The 22,270-nt window shown below is 44.5% G+C and overlaps 2 protein-coding genes across 4 annotated transcripts in view; one reads left to right on the top strand and one right to left on the bottom strand.

The window, feature by feature from the left end:
- Positions 1-22,270, top strand: part of LOC108123669 (Kv channel-interacting protein 4) — a 68,210-nt gene that overhangs the window by 15,017 nt on the left and 30,923 nt on the right. For all 3 annotated transcript variants that reach the window (XM_070282891.1, XM_070282889.1, XM_070282890.1), the window contains exon 2: positions 21,016-21,888. In XM_070282891.1, the coding sequence (XP_070138992.1) occupies positions 21,183-21,888 (706 nt within the window). In that variant the 5' untranslated portion in view covers positions 21,016-21,182. The remainder of the gene's footprint in view (positions 1-21,015; positions 21,889-22,270) is intronic.
- On the bottom strand, positions 19,813-20,636 carry LOC108123670 (uncharacterized). The gene has a single exon (XM_017238924.3). The coding sequence runs from the start codon at positions 20,464-20,466 to the stop codon at positions 20,014-20,016; it is 453 nt and encodes a 150-aa protein (XP_017094413.2). The 5' UTR covers positions 20,467-20,636; the 3' UTR covers positions 19,813-20,013.

Below are 22,270 nucleotides of genomic sequence, written 5' to 3'. Positions count from 1 at the left end.
GAAATGGAAAAATGGGGAAAAACTGGAGAAATGGTTAAAAGGGATAAAGGATAAAGGAGTGCAAGTAAATTAAAATAAAATAAAAATTTACTTTTAATTATGCTGTAATAAAGATATTCCACTTGCTCTAGTGGTCTGGTTTTTATAAAGCAAGTGCAGCAGAATCAGTGGAGCTTAAAAAAACAAAAGAGGGGTGGGGGTGGGGGAGGGGGAAAGGAATCAGTGTGGAAATCGCAAGTGAAAAGAATCCGAGCTGGGGGGCAAAGCAATTGCATTTATTAATTGACTGGGTCAATTATAGGGCGAAAAAAAAAGTGCAGCAAAGTTCGTTCCAAGTGGCAGAATGGCAGTGTGGGGAGGGGAGCTGTATAGGGTTAAGCAGGGAGCTGGCAGCTGGGGCGTGGCAGCAGGTGTGGGCGCCAAATGGGGCCCAACAAATTACAGCCACAAGAAGAGCCAAGCCAGATTATTGCCAGGCCAATGGGTTTTCGATTTGATTTCATATTCGCCTTCGATTTAAAGGGTATTGGAAGGGGTTATTACTTATAGAGGATATCATAACAGAGGTATGGTTAGTTATAATAACAAATAATAGTTTAGAATCTATTATAAAAGCTATAGAAGAGGGTACAGCTACCCACCAAGTACATCCCCTAAGAAATCCTCATTTTCTAACTCTGAAAACTCTTGTCATTTATATTCCTTATAGAGTATATTGCTAGGGAACCCGTAATAATAATTATAATGAACAACTAAATAGGAGTTCTTAGAAAAGCTTTGGAATAAACATAAACATAAACCTTAATAACAAAATAAAGTTCCTTTAAAGGATATACTATACTAGGAAGGATGTCATCGTACCTATAATTAAAATATAGGTATGGATATTGTTTTTATAATTAAAAAAATAATAGTTAAACATTTAGAATAGATTTCTAAGGAAGCCTTAGAATAAACCTATACCCTTTGAAAGCCTATATCCTTTAATAAATATACTTATAGTAAAGGCTATAATAAACCCCTAAATTATCCCCATTTGGTAATGCTTTCTGGTGACTCTGGATTTCTCTGGGGCTTTTCTAAAAACTCTGAATATTTTTTAAAAAGAAATAATATCTTAAAATATCTAAAATATATATTAAAATAAACCTCTAAACCTTTAAGCAATTTAATAAATATTTTTATAATAAAGAGTATCCCCTAAGTACACCCCACTTTCGGGCCACCATCAATTAACGCTTTCTGGGTGACTGTGACAACTCTGGCCTTTTAAGCCCCAAAGGCAGTGAAAAATTGAACAAAAATAGCAAAAGTCCTGGACTGGCTGGAAAAAAAAGGAAAGTTTTACCAAATTGATTTGGCCCGGCTGGCGCTTAATAATTCAGAGTGGACCAAACTATTTTTTATGCCTTCATTGAAGGCCTTACCACGCCCACAAACTAGGTCATACCGAAAGTCCCACTCCCCTCCCTGGGCCGTTTACTGAAACATATTAACCCTGTCTCATATATTTTATGGGCGGCGGTGGCAGTGGCGGCCACATGCAGAAACCGCAGTATTGCAATTTTTTGTCACATGAATCCAAGAAACCGAAAAAGCCACAGACAGGAACCGGCTCTCTCTCTCGCCCACTTTTGGTTAATTTTTTGGGTAGGTAGTGCTGCTACCATAGATCCATAGAGTCGGGTAAAATATTGTTTGCGCCGTCTGGGCCGAGCAACTCAATCAAGTCAACGTCAACAGTTGAAAGTATCTTAGAGATACGGTAGGGCAGAGCAGGGAGCAGAGAGGGAGGTAACAGGCTGGTCAGTGGCGAGTAGAGGTCAGTTGTTGGCAATTAATGGTCATATGTTGGCAACCCATTTAACTGGGCCAAGCTGCCAACGTGTTTCCATCCTTGCACAATTCAAAGGCACTGAAAGAAATGGTCTGTTTTTTATTAGAAATGAAATATTTAAAAATATTTCTAAAGAGGACCTTAGAGTTGCTTTTAAATGAGTATAATTATTAAAAAAAGACCGTATTTTTATCTAAGACCCTCTTTATAGTTCATTTCTGGCTATGCATCCTTTCCTCTTTGGTCCTGGAACCATCCATCCATCCATCTATCACATCAAAGTGACGGAAAATAAACGCCGAGAAGGGCAGACATTCAATTAAGGCGGTACATGCTGCACAAGTGTTTATTTTTTTTTCCAAAAGGAACACTCGGCCATCTAAGTGTTCCTTCCTACCACACACTGGCTCCTACAATTAAAGTCAGTGCACCAGTGCTATAGAGGCTTTGAATTTAAAACTATTCTCCACTAGCTCTATTCTAAATGGATTTAATCCATTAAACAAAAAAAAAAAAAATATGAAAATAAATTATTGGCTCTGTGTCGACAATTTGGGGATTGTGGATTTATGTATAAAACACACACACACACACTTCTGACCGCAATGTCAGGAAAATAAATAATATAAATATCTCAAAACAGGCTGAATATATTTTGGAGAATGCACATTTTTAATTTCCGCAAAAGGATCAAGCCAGCCAGGATAATGTCCAGCGTCCATAAATAATGATTGGCAAATTATGAAAATGGTGGCCAGAAAACAATCGCCGAATGAAATTAATTTCATGGCTATGTGAAACAATGGCGGAAATAAAAATCAGGACACTGGCCTTGAAATCAATTTGCTGCAAAAAATATGCATTTTTTTTGTGAATTAAATTTCAAAGTCCATCCTACGGTCTGTTGGATTTGTTAATCGTCAAGATCCATTTAATTAAGAAAAACACAAAGTAGTTTGCTTGTCGCTCCATTAAAAGGCAACGGGAGAAAAGCAATTAACCAGCAAGTCTGGTAACCAAGTCTGGGCCAGGTCCGGAGGTCTGGCCAGGTCTGGAGGTCTGGCCAATTCAATTGGAAAGCTCCATTGTTTGGGGGGCCAAGTGAGAGAGCATTGTGACAAAAGGTAAATGCAAATTGCTGAGCCATCTAATAAGGCGCTTAATGCAATTAAAACAGGGCACCCCTCCCACTTTAGACCTGGACGGGGGGGGGGGGGGGGCGGGGAGGCCATAAAACAATGCCAAAAGTGGCCAGATAAAGCCCAGAGATACAGATACAAAGCAAACGGAAAGACAAACAATAAAATGGCCGACGGCAGTCTGCAGAAAAGAATGAAAAAAAAAATGAGCAAAAAAAAAAGGAGGAGGAGGAGTAGGTCTCCTCTGTCCTTTCACCCGAGGTCATTGTGGGTATTCGTGTATCATCCACTTTGATCTCCAGTGTCCTGTCTCGCCGAAAGGAATTAGGCAGTCGCGTCCTTGACGCCATTATCAGAAGAGACCAGCCTGACAAATGGCCAGCCTGGCCCGAAGCGAACCAGGACTGGGCAGGACTCTTTTTTAAAAAATTATATTTAAATCATAAAGTCTCATATTAATATTTTGGTTATTTTTTCTGGACATTGTTTATCTTGTGTAGCCCATTCCGGGTTGTTTGTCAATATTTTGTTGGCCCTTGTTTTCGGGAAACTATTTCCCTAAAATTCCCCAAACTTTGGACTCTGGAATCTCTCTGAAAAGTATGCAATAAAATGTGAAAATAGTTTGGGGTCAGAAGAAGGAGCTTTTAGCTTGGGCGATAATTAATAAAGTGTATGCCTTGGGAGAGCGTTGGAATTTAATAGACATTTAATCAAGGATAATCAAGGATAATTGACATTGTTTTGTGTGGGACAAGGAAGCAAAGTCAATAGCTGTTTTATGGCCCCCTGTTTTTATGGCTTATTACATCATTAGGAGTGGCCAATAAATCAGTGGCTGGATAAATGTTTGCAAATTAACGTTTAATATGCGAGCACTGCACAAATTCCCTATATCCTTTAGCCTGGACCAGGACCTATTCAAATATTAATTCGCATATAAAAGTCAGTTGGACAAGCTCCATAAAGATAAATATCTAAATAGCCAAGTAAATGCAGGTCCTTGGAGGGTAAGAAACATCTCTCTCTTGAAGAAGAGAGAGAAACTCACACAAAAGCCGCAGAAAATCCAAAACTCCGCAGGACCTGGTCCTGGTCCTTGGACCTTCAAAAGTTAAGTGCCAGCCACAAAATAAGCCAAAATGTGGATGATGGCCAGCCAGCAAGAAGTCCATGGAATTCCAAAAGCCAGATGATGATGCACAAGACAACTAAATTTGCTCCGTAGTGCAATTATTACTAATAGGGCTAATAAGCACGTCTTAAGTGCCCTAAACACACACACCCACACATATAAAACACCTACACAGGAGTGTAGGATCGTCCTGCGGACGAAAAAAAAAAGGACGAAATAATGCGATAAACTCGATTAAATTTCGTTTGCCATAAAAATGCGCCATCATCACAATTGCAGAAGCTCCCAACAAAACAGGAGGAGGACCTGGCATGAATTGCAGTTTAAGGATAACACACACGCACACACTAATACAAGCATACACGCAGGAGCAGGCACACACACACACCTAAATTTGACCATTAAGATCGCCACAATGGCGCGGCCCGTCAACGCTTGATGATGATAAGAATGATAAAGGGCAGGACCTAAGAGAGAGAGGGAGCGAGAAGGGAAGGACCTACACGCACACACACACAAACACACACACCCACACACATATAGTCGATTAGTAAACAGCTATACGCGCTGCCACAGTCGAGGCTAAAATTATAAAAACTTTTAGTTGGAAATCAAGGTACTTCCTAAGGACCCTACTTGTAAGTCGAACTCTAGCCTTTCCCTCCAACAATATCCCTAAACACCATCACTATTATTTTGTCCTCCACTGTAGAGGAGACTGTAGAGGAGACTGAGCCAAACCTGAAAGAAAAAAAAAAACTGAACAACTGAAGTGCCTTTAAGGGAATCTCAAATATGCATGAGTCCAAAGGAAGGAGGTCAGGACGGGGGACTGGCAGGAGCAAGCTGCCAGGATACAACAATACAAAAGGCACAAAATGAAGTGAAATACGTATCAAGTAAAAAGGAAATCCAAGGCACACATCCCCATCCAAGGACTCCCCCCCAAATCGAATTCCTCCAAAAAGTCCTGGATTTCAATGCCCAAAATGGAAATCAGGAGACACAACCAAAGATGGATAGCATTTAAGGATGGCAGATAACAAATATTTTAATTATTGGAAGAGCTCTATTTAGTCGGCTATACCCTGCAAGGATATGCATGTCCTGACTATTGAATATAACGAGCTGGAGGCCCAGAAACTCTGGGTCTCTGGGCTTTGGAGGATGAGGCTGTGGGGTGGCTGATGGCAAGTGGGGCTCGCATGTGCCACATCACACATAATCAGGACCCAGGACCCTTGCCACCAGCCTCAGGACCCACCACCCCCCACTCTCCCCTCCATCAAAAGCTAATGTCCCTGGCCAGGACCAAGAATTTCTGACCAGGCTGATGGTGTTGGGTTTTTTGGGTTTTTTGGATTTGGCTTTTGGGTTTCGGTTTAGTTGGTGTTTTGTGTTTTCTTTCTGGTTGTTCTTGTTTTTGTTGTTGTTGTTGTTGTTGTATAAAGGCTTGCCGCAGAGCCCCACGCAAGGGGCAGCAACAAAATGTTGCAATAAAAGAAAAGTTAAATTGTAATAAAGCACCCCAGGGGCCAGCGACTGTGCCGGCAACTATGTATGTTTGTATGTAGAGAAAGCCGCGAAAATAAGAAAAGTTTCCTGCTGCAAGGACCAAACAATTTACGCTGTCTGCTGGCTGCTGGCTCTGGAAAAAGGGGTGACTATCGCACTGCGTCCAAGGACCTGCTTGTCGGAAGACAGATGTCGACACAGAAATGGTATAAGAAGAAATGCAAGTTTTTTTTTTTGTCGGTTCTCGAATTTAATTAAATGTCGATTGTGGCCTATTCCCTCGTTCCCTCATTCCCCAGACATTTGCAGATATCCTGTAATTTGAATGTCCTGGAGTGACGAGCCTGTCATTATCCTTCGGCCCAACAATCTGACGGACAATTGTTGTGCGGAATTATCACTCATACGCCACGTTGATCACGCCCCGGCTGATTGGAGGGCGGACGGACCGCAATCAAGTCGCGTCACTCGCCGATTCTCTGTCATTTTCACTTTACTGTCCGTCTGTCCCTCTGTCCGTTTGTCCGCCTGTCCGCCAGTCTATCTGTTGGTCTGTTTTTGTTGTTTTGTCTGCCAGTGACAGCCACGTGACACGCCATGCCTCACAACTGACAAATAATCGGCTTTACACAGCACTTGAAATCGTATCCTTTTCTTGCGTTTTTTTCCAAAAAAAGTACTTGAGGTCGTTCAAGTAATTAGACCTAGAGCCCCTAGCACGTATTGCCCTCCAGATGGTCCTGGTCCTGAGCCTTTGTCGCTTTATTAAATGAATGATTTTTGAAGGATATGCCGCCATTCTGGTACAGTTTCACTTTCCTCAGAGTCTTCAGAGTTGCACCACAGTGGGCGAGGGTTAGGGGGTGTGGCAGTCGTTGCATGTGTGTCAACGACTTGGTCAACATTTAAAGGCTTTTGACGCAGTGCCAGGATGTCTCGGGCCCTCTCCTTCCCCTGCTACTCTCCTCTCAGAGTGTAGGTCCTTGCGGGTGCCTAAGTGCCTCAGTCTCTCTCTCTCTCTCTCTGTATGTGTGTGTTTGAGGCAAGTTTGTAAAGTCGGCATGTTTGCTTAATCCTTGCCATAAGTAGCTAGCTGTAATATGTGAAATCCTTATGGAATTTAATAAGCTTATGTCGCTTCTCGGCACCGACCCTGAGAACTTACTTGGCCAAGATTTCTCATCCTCCCCCTCTCAAGGACCTCAAGACAATCCAGAGTCCTGACTCAAGTGAAATGGATTTTTCATGTCAATATTTCGCCAACTGGGTGGACACTGGGTGGCTCTGGGGGGGGTGGACCACCTCCTTGGGTGGTCATCCCTGCTGCTGGCCTTCCACTTAATTACGCTAATCAATCAAATGCAGTTTTGGGTGCAGTCAGCAGCAAATTAATTGCTCGCGAGACCGTAAAATAATATTCAAAATAATTAAAGTGGAAGGAATAAATATGCCGCAGGACTTGCGGCAGGACAAGAGTTTAAAGAGACTAGCTTGAAGTTGGTCCTAGGACCTGACCCAGCTCTCTTTGGTGCGTCTGGTGGCCTGCTTTTCCAAGCATTTGTGGCAACATCACGTGGCAAGTCTGCCAAGAAAGAGAGACTGGCCTCACAGACCTCTTAAATACTCTACTAAAATATTTTATTCCACTTTGTTTTTAAATCGAATCCTTAAGGGGATTGAAAGTACTTGTGTTTAATCATTGGACTTATTTTTTTCGTAGGACTTGAGGTAATTTTATTAAGGGGGGGACCCTATAAAACAGTCGGCAATATGCCTTATAACCTCATAACTAATTCATGCGGGGTCCCACCTTGCCACGCTGGCTATATGCATATTCATGCTGCGAAGGCTAGGCACTAGACAGGGACCGAGTCGTAAACAAGAGCCAGTATCCTTAGTCCTTAGTCCTTAGTCCTGGTTGGCTTCCATTTCTATATCAGCTGCCATGTCACAACTTTCCCGGCTGAATAATTCAGGTTTCGAGGCAAAAGTTGGCGGCAATGTCAGAGAAAAAAAAAACTCGCAATCCCCGCGGACTCTGGGACGCAGAAAACGTAAAACATTTAAACGCATTTGACTGACTGGCCCTAGCTTTTGACCTCCCACCTCCTCCTACCCTCCCCCCTCCCCCTCCCAAAAAGTTACAAGTCCAAGTTAATTGCTTTGGCGCCCCTAAGCCCTTCAATCCGCAATCAATATTATTATCCCGCCGCCGAGCAGGACCTCCGAATGGCAAATCCCTTACGGGTCTATGGCTGCGCCATTAGCCGGCAAATCCCCCGGATTGGGATTATAGTAGGTAGGTAGGCCATCGGTCGGGGGATTAACTTACGTATACAAGGACTAAGGGGGCCCTCACTCTCACTCCATTGGGTAAAGAATTAAAATATTGATCTTGTGGGGTGCGGACAACAAATCATAGCATACTTATCCGCTGAAAGGACTTTAAGGACTTCAAAGGACCTGCAACACGTGCGCGGATCCATACATTCGGCCATACATCCCTACTGCAATTAATCTCAAATGAACTGAGCTGGATTCAAATAAGGACTCGGCGGCAAAGAAGCTTTCACGCCTCACCAAGTCCTGCGAGTCCTGCTTAGGCATTTTGATTAATGCCAAAGGATCGAAGGAGGAACAAATAGCCAGAACCAAAGCTGCGATTAATTCCCACAAAGTCGACCTACTCGAAGGCGTTCAGCCAGAGTGTGAAATGAATGGATTCAAAGGATACCCGCCTCGAGTGTATAATTAAGGCTTCAATCTCAGGCTCCTCCGCCTCCTCCTTCTCCTTGGTATTGCATTTCTCGAAAGACAAACTCTGAGCTCTGAGCTGATGGGGCTGTCGCCTTTCCTTAATTGAGTTGCAAGGATACTGGAATGCAAAAGGACTCGCGGGGCTGCCGGAATGCACTAAAGTGAACTTTAACCCGTGGCGACTTTTGGACGGGAATTTTTAATGTATTCCCCTCGAGGTAATGGATCGCATTCAATTAGCCAGGTCCTGCCGCGGCAGGAAGGACATGCATCAATCTTGATGGGAGGGGGCCTCCTCCCTTTGCTTGTCGCTTTTTGGCTAATTAAGTTGCCGAAGATGCGTGAGTTGCGAGTTAATCAAATGCCAATTAAGTGACATTTTCATCAGGCTCATAATGAGCTCGGCGCTCTACCAGGAGGAGCTCTACCAGGAGGTATCCATTGTTCTACGAATCTCTGGAAGATGGACACATTTCCGGCTCATTGATTAAAGCCGGAAAAGTGTCAGCTTGGGGGAAGTGATGGCCAGATAGCACAGATGGGGGCGGGGGGGAGGAGGAGCTATTTATACCATGTGGAGGTACATACATACATACCCCCGAAGGACATGAACTTGCAGACTTTTGTGGCACGTCTGTGTGGAAAGAAATTGAAAAGCATTTCAACTATTGGGAAATGTATATACATCAGTTATCGCTTGGAAGCTATACAGATATGGGATGTGTGTCTGTGGAGCCAATTGAGCCAAAAAATGGGGGAAAAAAGATGGCAGGATATGGGAACGAAATGTGAACATAAATAGAAGCACAAATTGAGCACGAAAATGGAGCAAATGTTGTCCCATCCATTTTTACATTTCAGCGGCCAGTCTTTAGAATCCTTGAATCCTTTCCTTGCCACAGGATGTCTAACTAACATGTCTTGGTACTTAAGTCTCTCCAAAGATAATCAATTATTTTAATCTGTTTCCAACCAAGACTCCAAGACTGGTTGCCAGAGGAGAGGAATGTGCTCAAGGATTCCACTATTCCACACACATCGTGTTCCATGGCAAGGATTTTTGCATATGCACCGCAACAATGCCAGAGCTCGCATTTTCCTCGCCTGGAAAATTATTCGAATAATTCAACACACGCAGCAGAAATGGCAACAGAATGCTCCTCCTCCTCCTCCTCCCCCCTCCCTCCCCCGCTCTGCTATTGTGGTTCATTTTGCTATCTGCGCTTAATTATAATATTAATTAAATTGCATGGCCTCAAGCAATTTGGCAGCTAGGAAGGGGGTGTGGGGGAGTGGCTATATCCTTGCTGCAGGACCAGCACCTTGCCAGGAACCTCGGTTTTGCGGTCTTCGGTTGCTGTTTGCCGTTTTTGGGGTTAATCGGTAAATCAACGACAAACACATGTCCTTGTCTTGGGTGTCCTTGCACATCCTTGAAAGCTATACTTTAATTGACTTTCAATTGCCGAGTCAATTGTTTGGATTTAGAAAACAATTATTTCTTGAGAATTTGAAATTATGCGATTTTATAATTAAATTGTGGCCATTATGCGGTATCCCCAGGTCGTATCCTGGCAGGATACTGTATCCTTCGCCCATATCCTTCAACAGATGGACTCATTTCGGTTTAATGCCAGGCCTGTGGTCTGCGGTCAGTTGCGTTTTATGGGTTAATGAATCGCTTTCACTCCCATCAGCTGTTAACCCGCTAACCCGCTTAACCCTCTAACCCCTTAACCCTCTGACCCTTAACCCCTAACCTCAAACATATGCAAATTGCAAATGGCAGTCATTTTGCTCCAAAAAAAAACCCAAAAAAATCAAAATATCAAAAATACGGCCCTGAAAAAAGTGCAACTTGTTTAAAAAAAAAAACTAAAAAACCATTTAGCTAATAGCCAATTAAGTAATTAAGTGGGCGGGCATGGGGCGAAAGGGGCGTGGCCGGTGGTGGGGAAAACGTGACAACTGCAAATTGATGGTTTGGCGAAAGTGTTTGACGCTGGAATCGTTTTGTCGTTGAATTTATGAGTTGCAATGGCCATCGATTAGTTGAGAGCAAAAAACACTGGAAAAAAGGATAGAAAGTTGTTCTATTTCACAAAAAAAAAGGACATAAAAAGGACCTTAAAGGACCATCCTAGCAGAGTGAGAAGATCTTGCATCAAACTCACATTTTTTTTATAAGTGTGACCCGCTTAGAAAAGTTGCTAAAAGGATGGCGGGGCAGGCTGCCTTCCAGGCTGGCGTCTTGGCCTCTAGAATCCTTGGGCCGTTGGGTAATTAAAGTCACGTCTGCCGACTAATTAGTTTTGACCCAAATTACCCAACGGAGCATTAAGGAAATGAATTGCACAAAAAATTTTCACCACAACTGCGAACTGCGAACTGGGGAAGGGATTTTTTTTGCAAAAAAAAATGTGATTTTAATAAAATACTGCCTGCCAGTCGAAGGAGGAGGAACGGGCGGGAATAGAACACAAGAATACAGCTTGGAATGAAACGGAAACGGAAACGAGTTGCTGACAGACGGGTTGCTGGCTGCGGGTTGGATGCCTCGAAAATTAGAAATTACCATTTAACAGTGGAGGTTGTAAGGTCATGACATACATTACCCCTTGCCCTCCACCACCCCGGAAGGACCTTGCCTGCTGTTTGGCGCCACCTGGCGGGCGAATCAACGACAGGCCGCAGATTTGGAAAAGATTTCTGACGACTTGAAGGATTGTTAGCAAGGACAGTGGGCCGAAATACTGAAATAAGTAATTAAAAATTAACTTATTATTTTCTTAATTATTAATTAATTTAGGTCTTAATTTAATTTAAATTTTAAAAGCATGAATTTCGAGATATTTTCTCGAAAACGCAACCACAGTAACTTGCATTCGGCTCTGAAGAAAAGCCTGTAATTAAATTCCACTTCAATTTATGATGGGTTTTCGGGGGGGGGGGGGGGGGGGGAGGACAAGGACGAGAAGGACTCACAAATGAAGAAATTACACAAATCCATCAAGGCACGCAATGACATCAGAAGTGATGGACCGACCAGGAAAGGCTTCCAGCAAGGACCTACCAACATGACAAAGTAGTTTCCGCAAGGCGCTGGGAGGTGTCGGGCTGCGATAATTACCCAAAAATTTCCACTTAAAGGGCCTGGCAGGACATACGTTTCCGAAGGACATTTGCCATTTCGATAGACGCCCTTTTTTTGTGGCAAGAGTCTCGTGTTTGGCTGTTAATTCGGTGGCATGTTTGCCATTTTCTATTTTCCATTTTCCAGGAGGCCAGGACCACCACTCCTTTTAACTCAAATCTCATTTAGAGATGAGATCCTGGCCAGGATATTCAGGAATATTATTTTTAATATAAGAAATATAGTATTTTCCAGTTAAGATAAGTCCTGATTTATAATTGATGTTGTCCTTTATTTAGTGGCATCTCTAATCGAAATCCTTTGGCCTCATCATCCCCCACTATCTCGGAGAGAAGCTCAGCCACAGCCACAACCACATCCCGTCTGTGTCCATGTCCATGTCCATGTCCTCCCCCCACGAATCTCATCTCGTCATCGTCAACCGCCCTCATCTTTGCCAGTGTCCTGTCAACGGCATTGGCCTCCGTCCAGTATCCATTATCCGTCCGGACAACTTCTTGCTGCTCTCCTTGTTGTTGTTGTTGTTGTCCTTGTCAGCTTAAAGCCCGGATGGCCCGGACTCGGCAATCGGAGGCATTCCGGACTTCGATTTTAGTTTTTTTTTTTTTTTTGGAAAAAGGCTTCTTTCATTTAATTTAGTTTGGAATTTAAAGGCCAATACCTTAGTTATCTATGAGGAGTTAGTGCTAACCGCTTTTAAAGCCATGAAACGCACTGTCTTGGTTCTGAGGCCTGCTCCTGCCTCCCGACAAGGATGAGTAATTCCTTTGGCATCCTCAGCTGGGCTTTCAGTGTCTACACTTAATTTCAGTGCAAATTAAGGCGGCTTTTGAGGGGTGTGGGGGGCGTGGCACACACACACACACCAACACTAAGACACAGCAGAAGGGCGAGAAGATAAAACTACAGGAGGAGCCTCCTCCTGGAGCCGCTCTCAAGGCTTTTGTGTCAGACATCAGGTGCAAAACGGTTTCTATTTTCACAACTTTCAGTATAATTAATTCAAATGCTTTCCATAAAATCTGAAGCAGGGGGAGGGGGGGGGGGGGGTAGTGGGGGGCTTGCCAGCAGCTGTGGCATTTATGCAAAATAGCCTCTGCCACCTTTTGTGGCACGTGTGTGTGTCTATAGTATGCGGAAGAGTTTGTCTCTATTAACAGATTTTTCTGCCGAGCCTGGGTTCGGGGATAATGTTAGTTGCGAGTAGGTCTGGGCCACGCCCCCTTTGCCCACAAAATGGGCCAAGTTAAAGTCACAACTACACCGAGAGAAATACTTGCCAGCAAAAAATCTATTCAAACATTGGGAGATGGGAGATGGTAGTGGGAGTTGGTGTTCTACCATGAATAAAATTACTCCAAGGGGCTGTTATTTGTTGACTAGTGTGGGCGCCTCCCCCCCGGCGGAGGAAGCCCCCCTGGCAGACCACACCCACCCGGTTTCGGCCACACACTTTCCCATTTCGACCTGGCCATAATCGTGATGAAAGCTTACACACAAAAGTTGTTAAGCTGCGTGCAGCTCCCTGTTCCTTTGGAAGATTTTAATGGCCTGGCTAGCAAGCAAGAAGGAGGAGGAGATGGCGACCCGGGAGGATAGGAAACCAGAACCAGAACAAGGACGTGAACAGGAACAAGTACGGGAACAACGGCAATTACATTGACCGAGGGCCGGGGCGAGACTTGTGGCCTGGTGCTTGTGGCCGAGGAGGCAATGGATGTGGCTATGGTATCGGCCCGATAAGCCATCTACCCCCCCTAGTCACTCATTAGTATGCATTGATAGTTGGGGCCCATAAAGAGAGCGGAGGATGTGGGGGGGTGGGGGGCATCCAAATGTAATTGAAAGGATATAAAAATTAATTTACGAGCTTTGCACGCGAATCGAGTTTTTTTGCCTCCAGAAGGGAGAGTGGGGGAGAGATATTGGAATAAAACTTTCAGATGAGTTTCTAAGCCTTCCAAGGATATCGAGATATATAGAGAGTAAAGTCCTTTATTTCGCAAGGACTCGCAGGACAAATCAATTGAAATCTCTTTAGCGAAAGAATTGTAAACAAATGTCTCGTTCTCGTCTTGCGACGGAGTTCTCTGTGGAGGATAACTGACTGGGGGCATCCTTGTCGGGATGTCACTGACAGGACATTTTGCGGGTGTCCGTGTCACGGCTGAAGCAGCAGCAACAGCTGAAAAATAAACGTTTTCCAACACAAACACATACTGACTCACTCCCGAAGACAAACACTTGAAAATGAAACCCCACTCGTCAGAAAATTGTCCGTGTGTTTTTACCACCCTTACCCCCCCTTATTCCTATTTTTTTTTTGCGAGTAACCCCTCTCTCTTGGAACATTTGTGAAAAGATGCTCAAGTTGCCACAATGGCGAATAGCGAGATGATGACGATGATGGTGACGGCGGCAGGCGGCAGGCGACAGTGGCAGACGGAAACACGTGCAAACCCATAAATACAGAGGCGTAGCAGATAGCGAAAAGGAGGGGGAAAGGGCAGTGGCAGTGGCAGTGGCAGGGGGCAGGGGGCAGGGGGCAGGTGCAAAGGCCACAGACAGGTGGCATGCCCAGGCTTTGGGTTACGGGTTACGGGTTTCGGGTTTCGGGTTTCTCGCTTTGCCAACATAGACGTGCCACAAAAATTAAGACAAAAACTGGAAAACCAAACAGAAAAGTTGCGAAAAATGGTTAAATTATTAAAGATATTAGTAGCTAGGACTAACTACATATTTTAATCATAGAGCTCTATCTAGAGAGAGTAGAGAGAAAGTAGCCCTCACATTCGCCCCCCCCACCAAGACTTTCATTTCTCTCCGTGCACCTGTATACCTGTGCCAGGCCAGGTGCGGTTATGACAACAGTTAGCTGACTTGGACGGTTGGTTGCATTCCAGGGGGGGGAGAACCAGGCCTCAGCTGCCAGAAAATTTTTCCATCTACACGAAGAAACAGCAACAAATCACTTGCAGAGAAAAACGCAGAGGTGGTACCCAAACGCAGAGCTTGCCACAGATTGCAGCAACTCACGTGCATCCTGACCGAGTTTACCATGTGTATGTGTGTATGTAGGTGTATGTGTGTATGGGTGAGACATCCTGATGGTGCTTGAGCCTCATATTTTGCACTTTGACGGCTGCCAAGCCAACACGAACTCACCCACTGACCCACTCACCTACCCACCAGCCAGCCTCCTAACTGCTAAAAAGTAAAGCCACAAAAAATGGTCCACAACCAAAGAATGATTCTCTTTTTTTGGGCTTAAAATGAAATTTGTTTGCTGTTTGCCCACCTCGTCCATAATCTCACAAAGTTAAATGTCTTACTTGAAATCTGGCTATTTTTTCCATTATTTTTGAGGTGATTTCCAGGCCAGGGTCTGGGATTACTCATATTTCTTCAAGAACTGGCTAGAAGGTGATTTTAAGGTTAAAACTAGGCCTAAAAAAAGGTAACTAGAATTATAATTCGGCTAGTGACGAACCAACCTCATCAGTTTCCATTGCCTCTGGCTATTTGTTTTACATTCTGTTACCTTTCGTGATGGGATAACCCGGGCCAGCAGAGGCCAGCAACCACCCACCATCCGAGGAACTTTCCAACTTTTCACCCCAAACCACCGACCCGACACCATACCCTTCCTGGGGTGGGGTGGGAGCGTCACTCAAAAATGTTGGGTGTGTGCATTTGTCAGTTTTGGAGCGTTTGGGAGGCAAACATTTTGAAATTCAGAGCGACTGAAATACATCAAACATGGATATTTGATTGGTTTCAGCTTTCAGCTGTCTGGAAAGAGCACTTTGCGTTTTAAATAAAAACAAAAGTATATGATTCTATATAATAAATAGTCTGAAATAAGGTTGCCACCATGATTATGCAAATGTTTGCCATGTTTGCTGGCCGCAGAAACTGCAAGAAGGAATTTGGAGGAGAATTTTGGGGAAAAGTCTGAAGAAATAGCGGGAATATTTCCTGACCAACCTAGCGAGTCGAGGGTCCATTGTGTGTGTGTGTTTGGTTGGTCTCCGGATATTTTCAAAAAATAATATCAACAAAAGTCCAATTTCCTCTTACCTTCCCGTTTGAATACCCGCACATAGATATGCGACCCGCAAGTCCAGGAAGTTGAAAGCTTTTCAGGTGAAAGCAGCTAGCTGGGAGTCCATGCCAGAAGGCAGCCTCCTTGGAAAATGTCTTGAAGTGCACCTGTGCACCACTCGCGGGGGGGTGGCGAGTGCACTTGACATTTTAAAGGGATTCCGTGACGAAGGAGCCACGGATAGGGATCTGGGTAGAAACGGGTAGAAGGATTCGTGACGAATCCGCCCGAGTCCAGAGGAGCACGTTTGCGGCTTGTTTAGTTAAGCGGATCGGCGTGCCAGCTACGTGCCAGCACTGAGAGAAAATTCCGCCAACAATCTGCAATCAATTAGCATCCATCCGTATCAGTCTCGCCATCTGACTTGCCGTCGTTTTGTATTGTACTTTTGGGCTAAGGACTGGAGGTACTTTATTTCGTGTTGGCACGCCATGTCCTGTGGCACAACTTGTTGAGGGAAGGATCTTAAAGCTAAGTCTTTAAAGGAAGGATTTTAATCGTCTATATCCTTTGAATATTTCTTTTTATTGAGATACACTGAGATTCGTATTTGTTTTGCTCATAATTTTATGCGGGCTTGGCTTCCGTTGCAGTTTACCTTGCGAGCGGCATATCCGCTTTCCTTTTTCCGCCACCGCCACCATCTTCTCGGAAATCCAGGGGCTAGGACGTGCAGGAGGGCTTAGAGCCGGGCAGGAAACTTAGGGCCATAGTCTGCAGACCGATTATTGTGTATTGTTATAATAAAGTTCAGCTTCATTTCCTTTGCCAGTTCGCCTCACGCTCAAGTGCGTCTAAGGATACGAGTCCTGAGACTCCGTGAGCTCAGTCCTTTTGTCGGCATCCTTGGCACTTGCACTTAATTTCCCTTCGTTGCCGCATCGTTGGCTTTGCTGCCTTCCCCATCGAACTGTTTGTCTTGCACTCCAATGCTCCAGGACTTGACCTTCGTTGGGCCAAAAGAGGCAAGTGGCTAGGGTAGGGGGATAAGGTATCCTTAACCACACCCTGCTGTACAGGTTTCCGGACTGTAAATTGTAATTTATTTCAATCTCATTTTAATAGATATTTATGCTTTGTTTTCCATTCGTCGTGCACCGCTTTTAATGCTTACATTTCCGACATTTCAATAAATTAAGCTTCTCCCTCTCCGTCTCGACCACCTGTCCATCTGTCCACCGATGTCCTTGCTGGTTGTTTCTTTCCGCACTCGATTTGTTGACAGTTGGAAATGGAATTGTGTCAGTGTGTCTGACACACACATACACACACGTCCTCGAAGGTAACGGGCTTCAGGTGGCCCACAGTGCGTATGATCGATTTTCGGGCCAATATAAATTCAAGTCTTCGGCTTCGAGAGCGTGACAAATCTGGCAGAAACTTTGACCAAATTAAGATTAATCTACCAAAAACAGAAACAAATCTGCTTCTATTTGCTTTTAGTTGAGATAAATAGCCTAAGGTTGGCCTACGGTGCGTATGAGTGATATCTGACGTAGGTCTCTTGAGGGTGGGGGTTCCTTTGTTAAAGTTGGAAAAACATTCAAGTTGCATTCAAGTTTTTTTTATAGATTAAGGAAATGAGGGGCAAGGGAATTTTTCTATGAACTAATAGAGGTGTGTTTTTTTTTAAGATTGGATGGGAATCGGCAAAGATATAGAGATTATAGAGCCATTTCCTACTCTCCTCGGAATTTCATGAATTTGATGATCTAGGTTTTGGTGTAGGATGGTGGGGAATTTATATAATAACCTTTAAAGGTAAGATGTATAAGATATACAAATCGATACATCGGTATTATATGCTTAAGGGGAGGGTAAAGTCAAATCATGCGAAAATAGCCATGTTTTTGTGATTTTTTTCCTGACGACACAGTTAAAATTTATTTATTCAACCAACGGTATATTTAAGTATGACATTAGAAGAATGTTTTATAAAATTTTTACAAAAAAAATATTTAAAAATATGGCAATGGTAGCAATTGTCCGGACGTGTCGCCAAAAAAAGTTGAATTGCGGTGCCCCTCATAACTCGGTGCTGGATTTGTAATCAAAAAATTAAAATTCATTCGTTAGATAATAGTTCGCCCCAGGTAACGCTGTAAAGGTTTTTTGAAAATTGCAATTTTTTTAATTTTTTCGAAGACTTTGAAGTGAAAAACTCAATTTTTTGGGAAAAAATCGGTTAATTTGTCATTGCAAAATCAAAATTATGAACAAAAAACAAAAAAACTCGACAGCGTTACCTCGTAAAATATGTACAGAAATAGTGTTTAAAATTTCAAAAGGATCGGTGCAGTAGTTTTGAAGTTATGAGGGGCACCGACTTAGAAAACGTGAGTTGTGGGAAAAACGCTTTAAAGTTTTAAACACCAGTGTAATCCAGTGTAAAACGTTTATAAGCAACTTTGTCAATAACTAATAACTTCGTCAATTTTGCCTTAATTGACTTGAAATTTTGACACAATATTCTTCAAATATTATGCATTCAATTTAAAAAATAAAAAAAAAATGAAAAAAAAAAAATTTAATACCTTACCCTCCCCTTAATCTCATAGATACATACCATCATAAGAATATTCAAAGGAGTCGCTGATAAAAATAAAAAAAAGTATAAGATTTTGATGGAGACTTATAGAAAACGATTCTAGGAAACGATTAAGGAATTCCGCTTAGGTATCAGTTGGGTATTGACAAAGATATTGGACATCGTAAGGTACCATATGCTCCATATCCAAGCTATATATCCCCAGAATTATGTTAGACCAAAAGAAAAATGCAAAAAAATGTTTTATTATAGAGGAACTTTATCCTCTCAAGGATCGGATAAGAATTGCCAAATATATGGACATAGCTAGAAAGCATAAACCCACTTCCATACCATTTCCATATTTATGTAAGGTGTCCCATGGGATAGGGATAGGGATAGGTATAGGTTAGATAGGTTTAGATGCAGTACATATGTATCTTAAGGATCGGATGAAAGCTGAACTAAAACTGAAAGATATAGACGTCACTGTATACCCATTTTCGGGTTCTAGGCCTAAATGCGTATTTATGGGGAATATATCCAAGAGTTAAGAAAGATATGGGGATGAAAGGGTGTGTGGGTGTAAAAGCCCATTAGTTCTTGATTCGATTTCCTTGTAAGGCCATAATTCTGGCAAAAAGGATACTGAATAATCCAAGTTGGAATAAACTGCCAAACTCAATCGAACAAAAGTGATTCTGAAAAGTGTCGCGAATGGCAATCGAAAAGTATTTTTACGGCACTCGTTAACAACAAGTGTGGCTTGAAAGCTTAACAAACTAATGGCTATTAAGGGAGGAGGAGGAGGAGGAGGGGCTGATGAAAGGGGTATATGGATGAATGAAAAGTGAAGCTGGCAGCTTGAAAACTGGCAGCAAAGTGCTCCATTTTTCTTGGCAGACAGCAAGAAAAGGACTTGCATTTAACAAGAAAATCACATTAACCCTTGAAAATAGTAGGTTGCACGGTGCAGGTTGCAGGTTGCAGGTTGCAGGTTGCTTGTTGCAATTGTTTGTTAGTTTTTGTTGCAAAAGACGTGAAGAACGTCGACAGGAAAATGGGGGAAATGCATAAATCATTGCAGGTAAACAGGTGCTGGCAAAGAAAGCAGTGGCAGTGGCAGTCTGCAGAAATCCAAGAGCAATTTTGCAAAGTACCAGGACCAGGACATGGACGGGGCTTACGCACACATGCGAGGGCGGCCTTACAGACTACAGGCCCGCGTATAGCACAGCACTCGCATAAGTCCATCAATAAATAATAAATTCGTACTTCATTGAATTTGCAAAAGCAATACGTTCGATAGACTCGCACTCGCGTCGAGGAGGATATGTGCAAGGCTGTAGCACTACTCCTTGCTCCTCGCTCCTTGCTCCTTGCTCCTGCCTGATCCACCAGGCCATAAATGATGCAACTACCTGTGCCACTGCCACTGGGCCACCGTGCCACTGCCGAAATCCATTGCATTCCATGGCAGTGAAATTCTCTTCAAAAGTAATACTCCCCAAATAGCTCTGACGGCGAATCGGTACTCGTCCTTCCCGAACAGTAATGGTCTTTGAAGGATGTGAGAATAATGGCTAAATGGATTTCTATCCCAGAGTATGAGGCATCAGGTCCTGCCCAGCCTACTTGTTTACGATTTTTAAAGGCTCTTTATTGGAACTTGGTAGTGTGGTGTGTGGATGTGGGTGGATACTGTGCTCTGATTCAGGATTCTGTCCCTATACGGCCTCTATTGGGGCCGGCCTCCCACTGATGGATGACATTATGGATTTGGCTTGGTGGTTCTCTGGTTCTGGTTCTGGTTGAGATGTCCTGGCTGGTTGTCCTTGCAGTTATTAGCAGCCGGGACCGTTGGAGCGAGCACCCTCCATGCAGGGATAGGGCTTGCATATGGTGTTTCCAGGTCCGTGGGCTGCTGCACCTCTCGCCGGTCCAGCTGCTCCTCCCGTTGCCGTTCCCGTTGCGGTCCGGTTCCCTGCTCCCACCGCAGCGGCCAGTGCCTCCGAGCAGCTGTAGATGTTGGCCATGCCGCCGGACGGCCCGGATACCCCCACAATTAGCATTCCGCCGGTATGACCCGAGGGCACGGGATTCGATACCGGGTGGCCGTGGGTGGCAGTGGCAGTGGCAGTGGCGGTGGTGGTGGTGGCCCCTACTGTCCCCTCCGCCGGCAGGCAGGGCGGCGAACACTGCCGGCCGGGGATCTCTGGAATGGCGCACGCCTTGCTCGGATGCGGTCCGATGTAGAAGGGATTGAAGGGCTTGTCGTCACCCTTCATGGTGTTCATGGTCGAGACTTCTCGTTGGGTGAGGTGGGGTAGGGGTAGGGGTTGCTGGCTTCTTGGAGCTGCGGAACGGAATGGAATGAAACGGTGAACGGACAAATTTGGAATTTTGTTTGGTTTTCCGAGATGTTTTCGGTTGGAGGTCAGCCCCAATACTGAAACCCCTTGGCCTCAGGTCGAACCATTTGGGTTTGAAGGCCAGCCAGGGGCCTACTGGGTTTCCATTTCTAACTAATTACTAACTACTAGTTACTATTATTTAAATTCTGATTAAAAAGTGAAATGCCTGACAAGTTAGGCTCGTTTGTAAACCACAACATAGGTGTTGATTAAATTCGCCTCCAAATAGGATTACAAAAGGCTTACTAGGAGCTTACTAACCCCACACAAATACAAACACACAAACACTCACCAACACACCCACACCCACGCACTCTGATAACTAATGCACTACTGCTGCCAACTGGAATTATGTCCTTTTTTTGTCCTTTAGAGTAGCAAGTGTGGCTTCAGGTTGTAATTTTGTTTGTATTTTACATTCGCTTCTCGCAGATACCGCCGTGATTAACCCCACTCCGCCTAACCCCCAGCCATGTAAACCATGTAAACATGCCACAACACTATGCCACTAAAGCCACTAACTAACTAAGCACCCAAGAAGGAGCGACATCCCAAGAGGAGAGAGCGATTCAGCGAAAGCCAGTGCCAGGTGATTAGTGATGGCCGGGCCGCAAGTGCAGCACAGTCAGCGACCGAACAGCGCCTACTACACGGGTCTCAATGGCAGCAGCAGTGGCGGGGCCTCTGGTGGCGCCTCCGCCGCCGGTATGGCCACCAGCGCCTCTCACACCGGACTCCATGCCCTGCGGCAGGTGAGCAACGAAACGGAGCTCATCTATCGAGGCAGTCATAGCAATGGAACGGTCAATGAGCTGCCCTCCACCGCCCACCACCTGCTCACAGGACGACTGCCCCAGCAGAAGCCGCAACAGCAGCAGCAGACGCAGCTGCCACAGCGGCAACAAGTGAGCAGTATAGCTGGCACCGGATCCAGTGCCACAGATGCCCTGATCAATACCATAACCACGGGAGGAGGAGGAGGTGGGGGAGGAGGAGGAGGAGGAGGCACCCCATCCGGGGCAGGCACTAGCACCGGTAGCACCGCGTTGGCCCTCAAAAAGTCCAACACACAGCGCAGCATCGAAATCATTGTGGATGCCAGCCAGTGTGGCAAGGAGCTGGCCACCACCAACAATGCCGGAGGCAGTGCCACCGCCCTGGACGGTGACGATGTGGAACAGGGCGGCGGCGGACAGGAGTCCTCGTCCTCGCACAGGAAGTCCTCGAGGCATCGCCATCGACCCCTGCACCGCCGCCTGCTGAGCTACCTGAGGAATCTCTTCCAGGGCAGCACCACCCAGAATGGTAAGCGAGCGAGGGATTCATGTGTGGGGGCTTCATGGGAGTCACAAGGACATTACATCATTTCCAAATAGATATCGCTAACTTGATTTATTGGCAGGATTCTCGTTCATAAATTAATATTCATCTTCTTAATTTTTAAAAACAAGGACTTGTTTAGTTTCCTTAAATATTTTTTATTTTCTTTATTTTTTTTATGTACAGCTCGGAGAATTCTGTTGGTTGCCTGGGATTGCATCGTCAATCGTAAGCGGCAATGTGACTACTCTGCACCCTCGTTAACCCTCGTTTAAAGCCTTAACCCTTTTCTCCCGCCTCCCCCTTTCCATCGAAAACTCGGCTTAAACCCGATTTGTTCGCTTGTGGCCATGACTAACCACCCTCC

The sequence above is a fragment of the Drosophila bipectinata genome, chromosome XR (assembly GCF_030179905.1).
Source record: "Drosophila bipectinata strain 14024-0381.07 chromosome XR, DbipHiC1v2, whole genome shotgun sequence".
NCBI classification, from domain to species: Eukaryota; Metazoa; Arthropoda; class Insecta; order Diptera; family Drosophilidae; genus Drosophila; species Drosophila bipectinata.
This window is presented reverse-complemented; position numbering and strand designations above follow the sequence as displayed.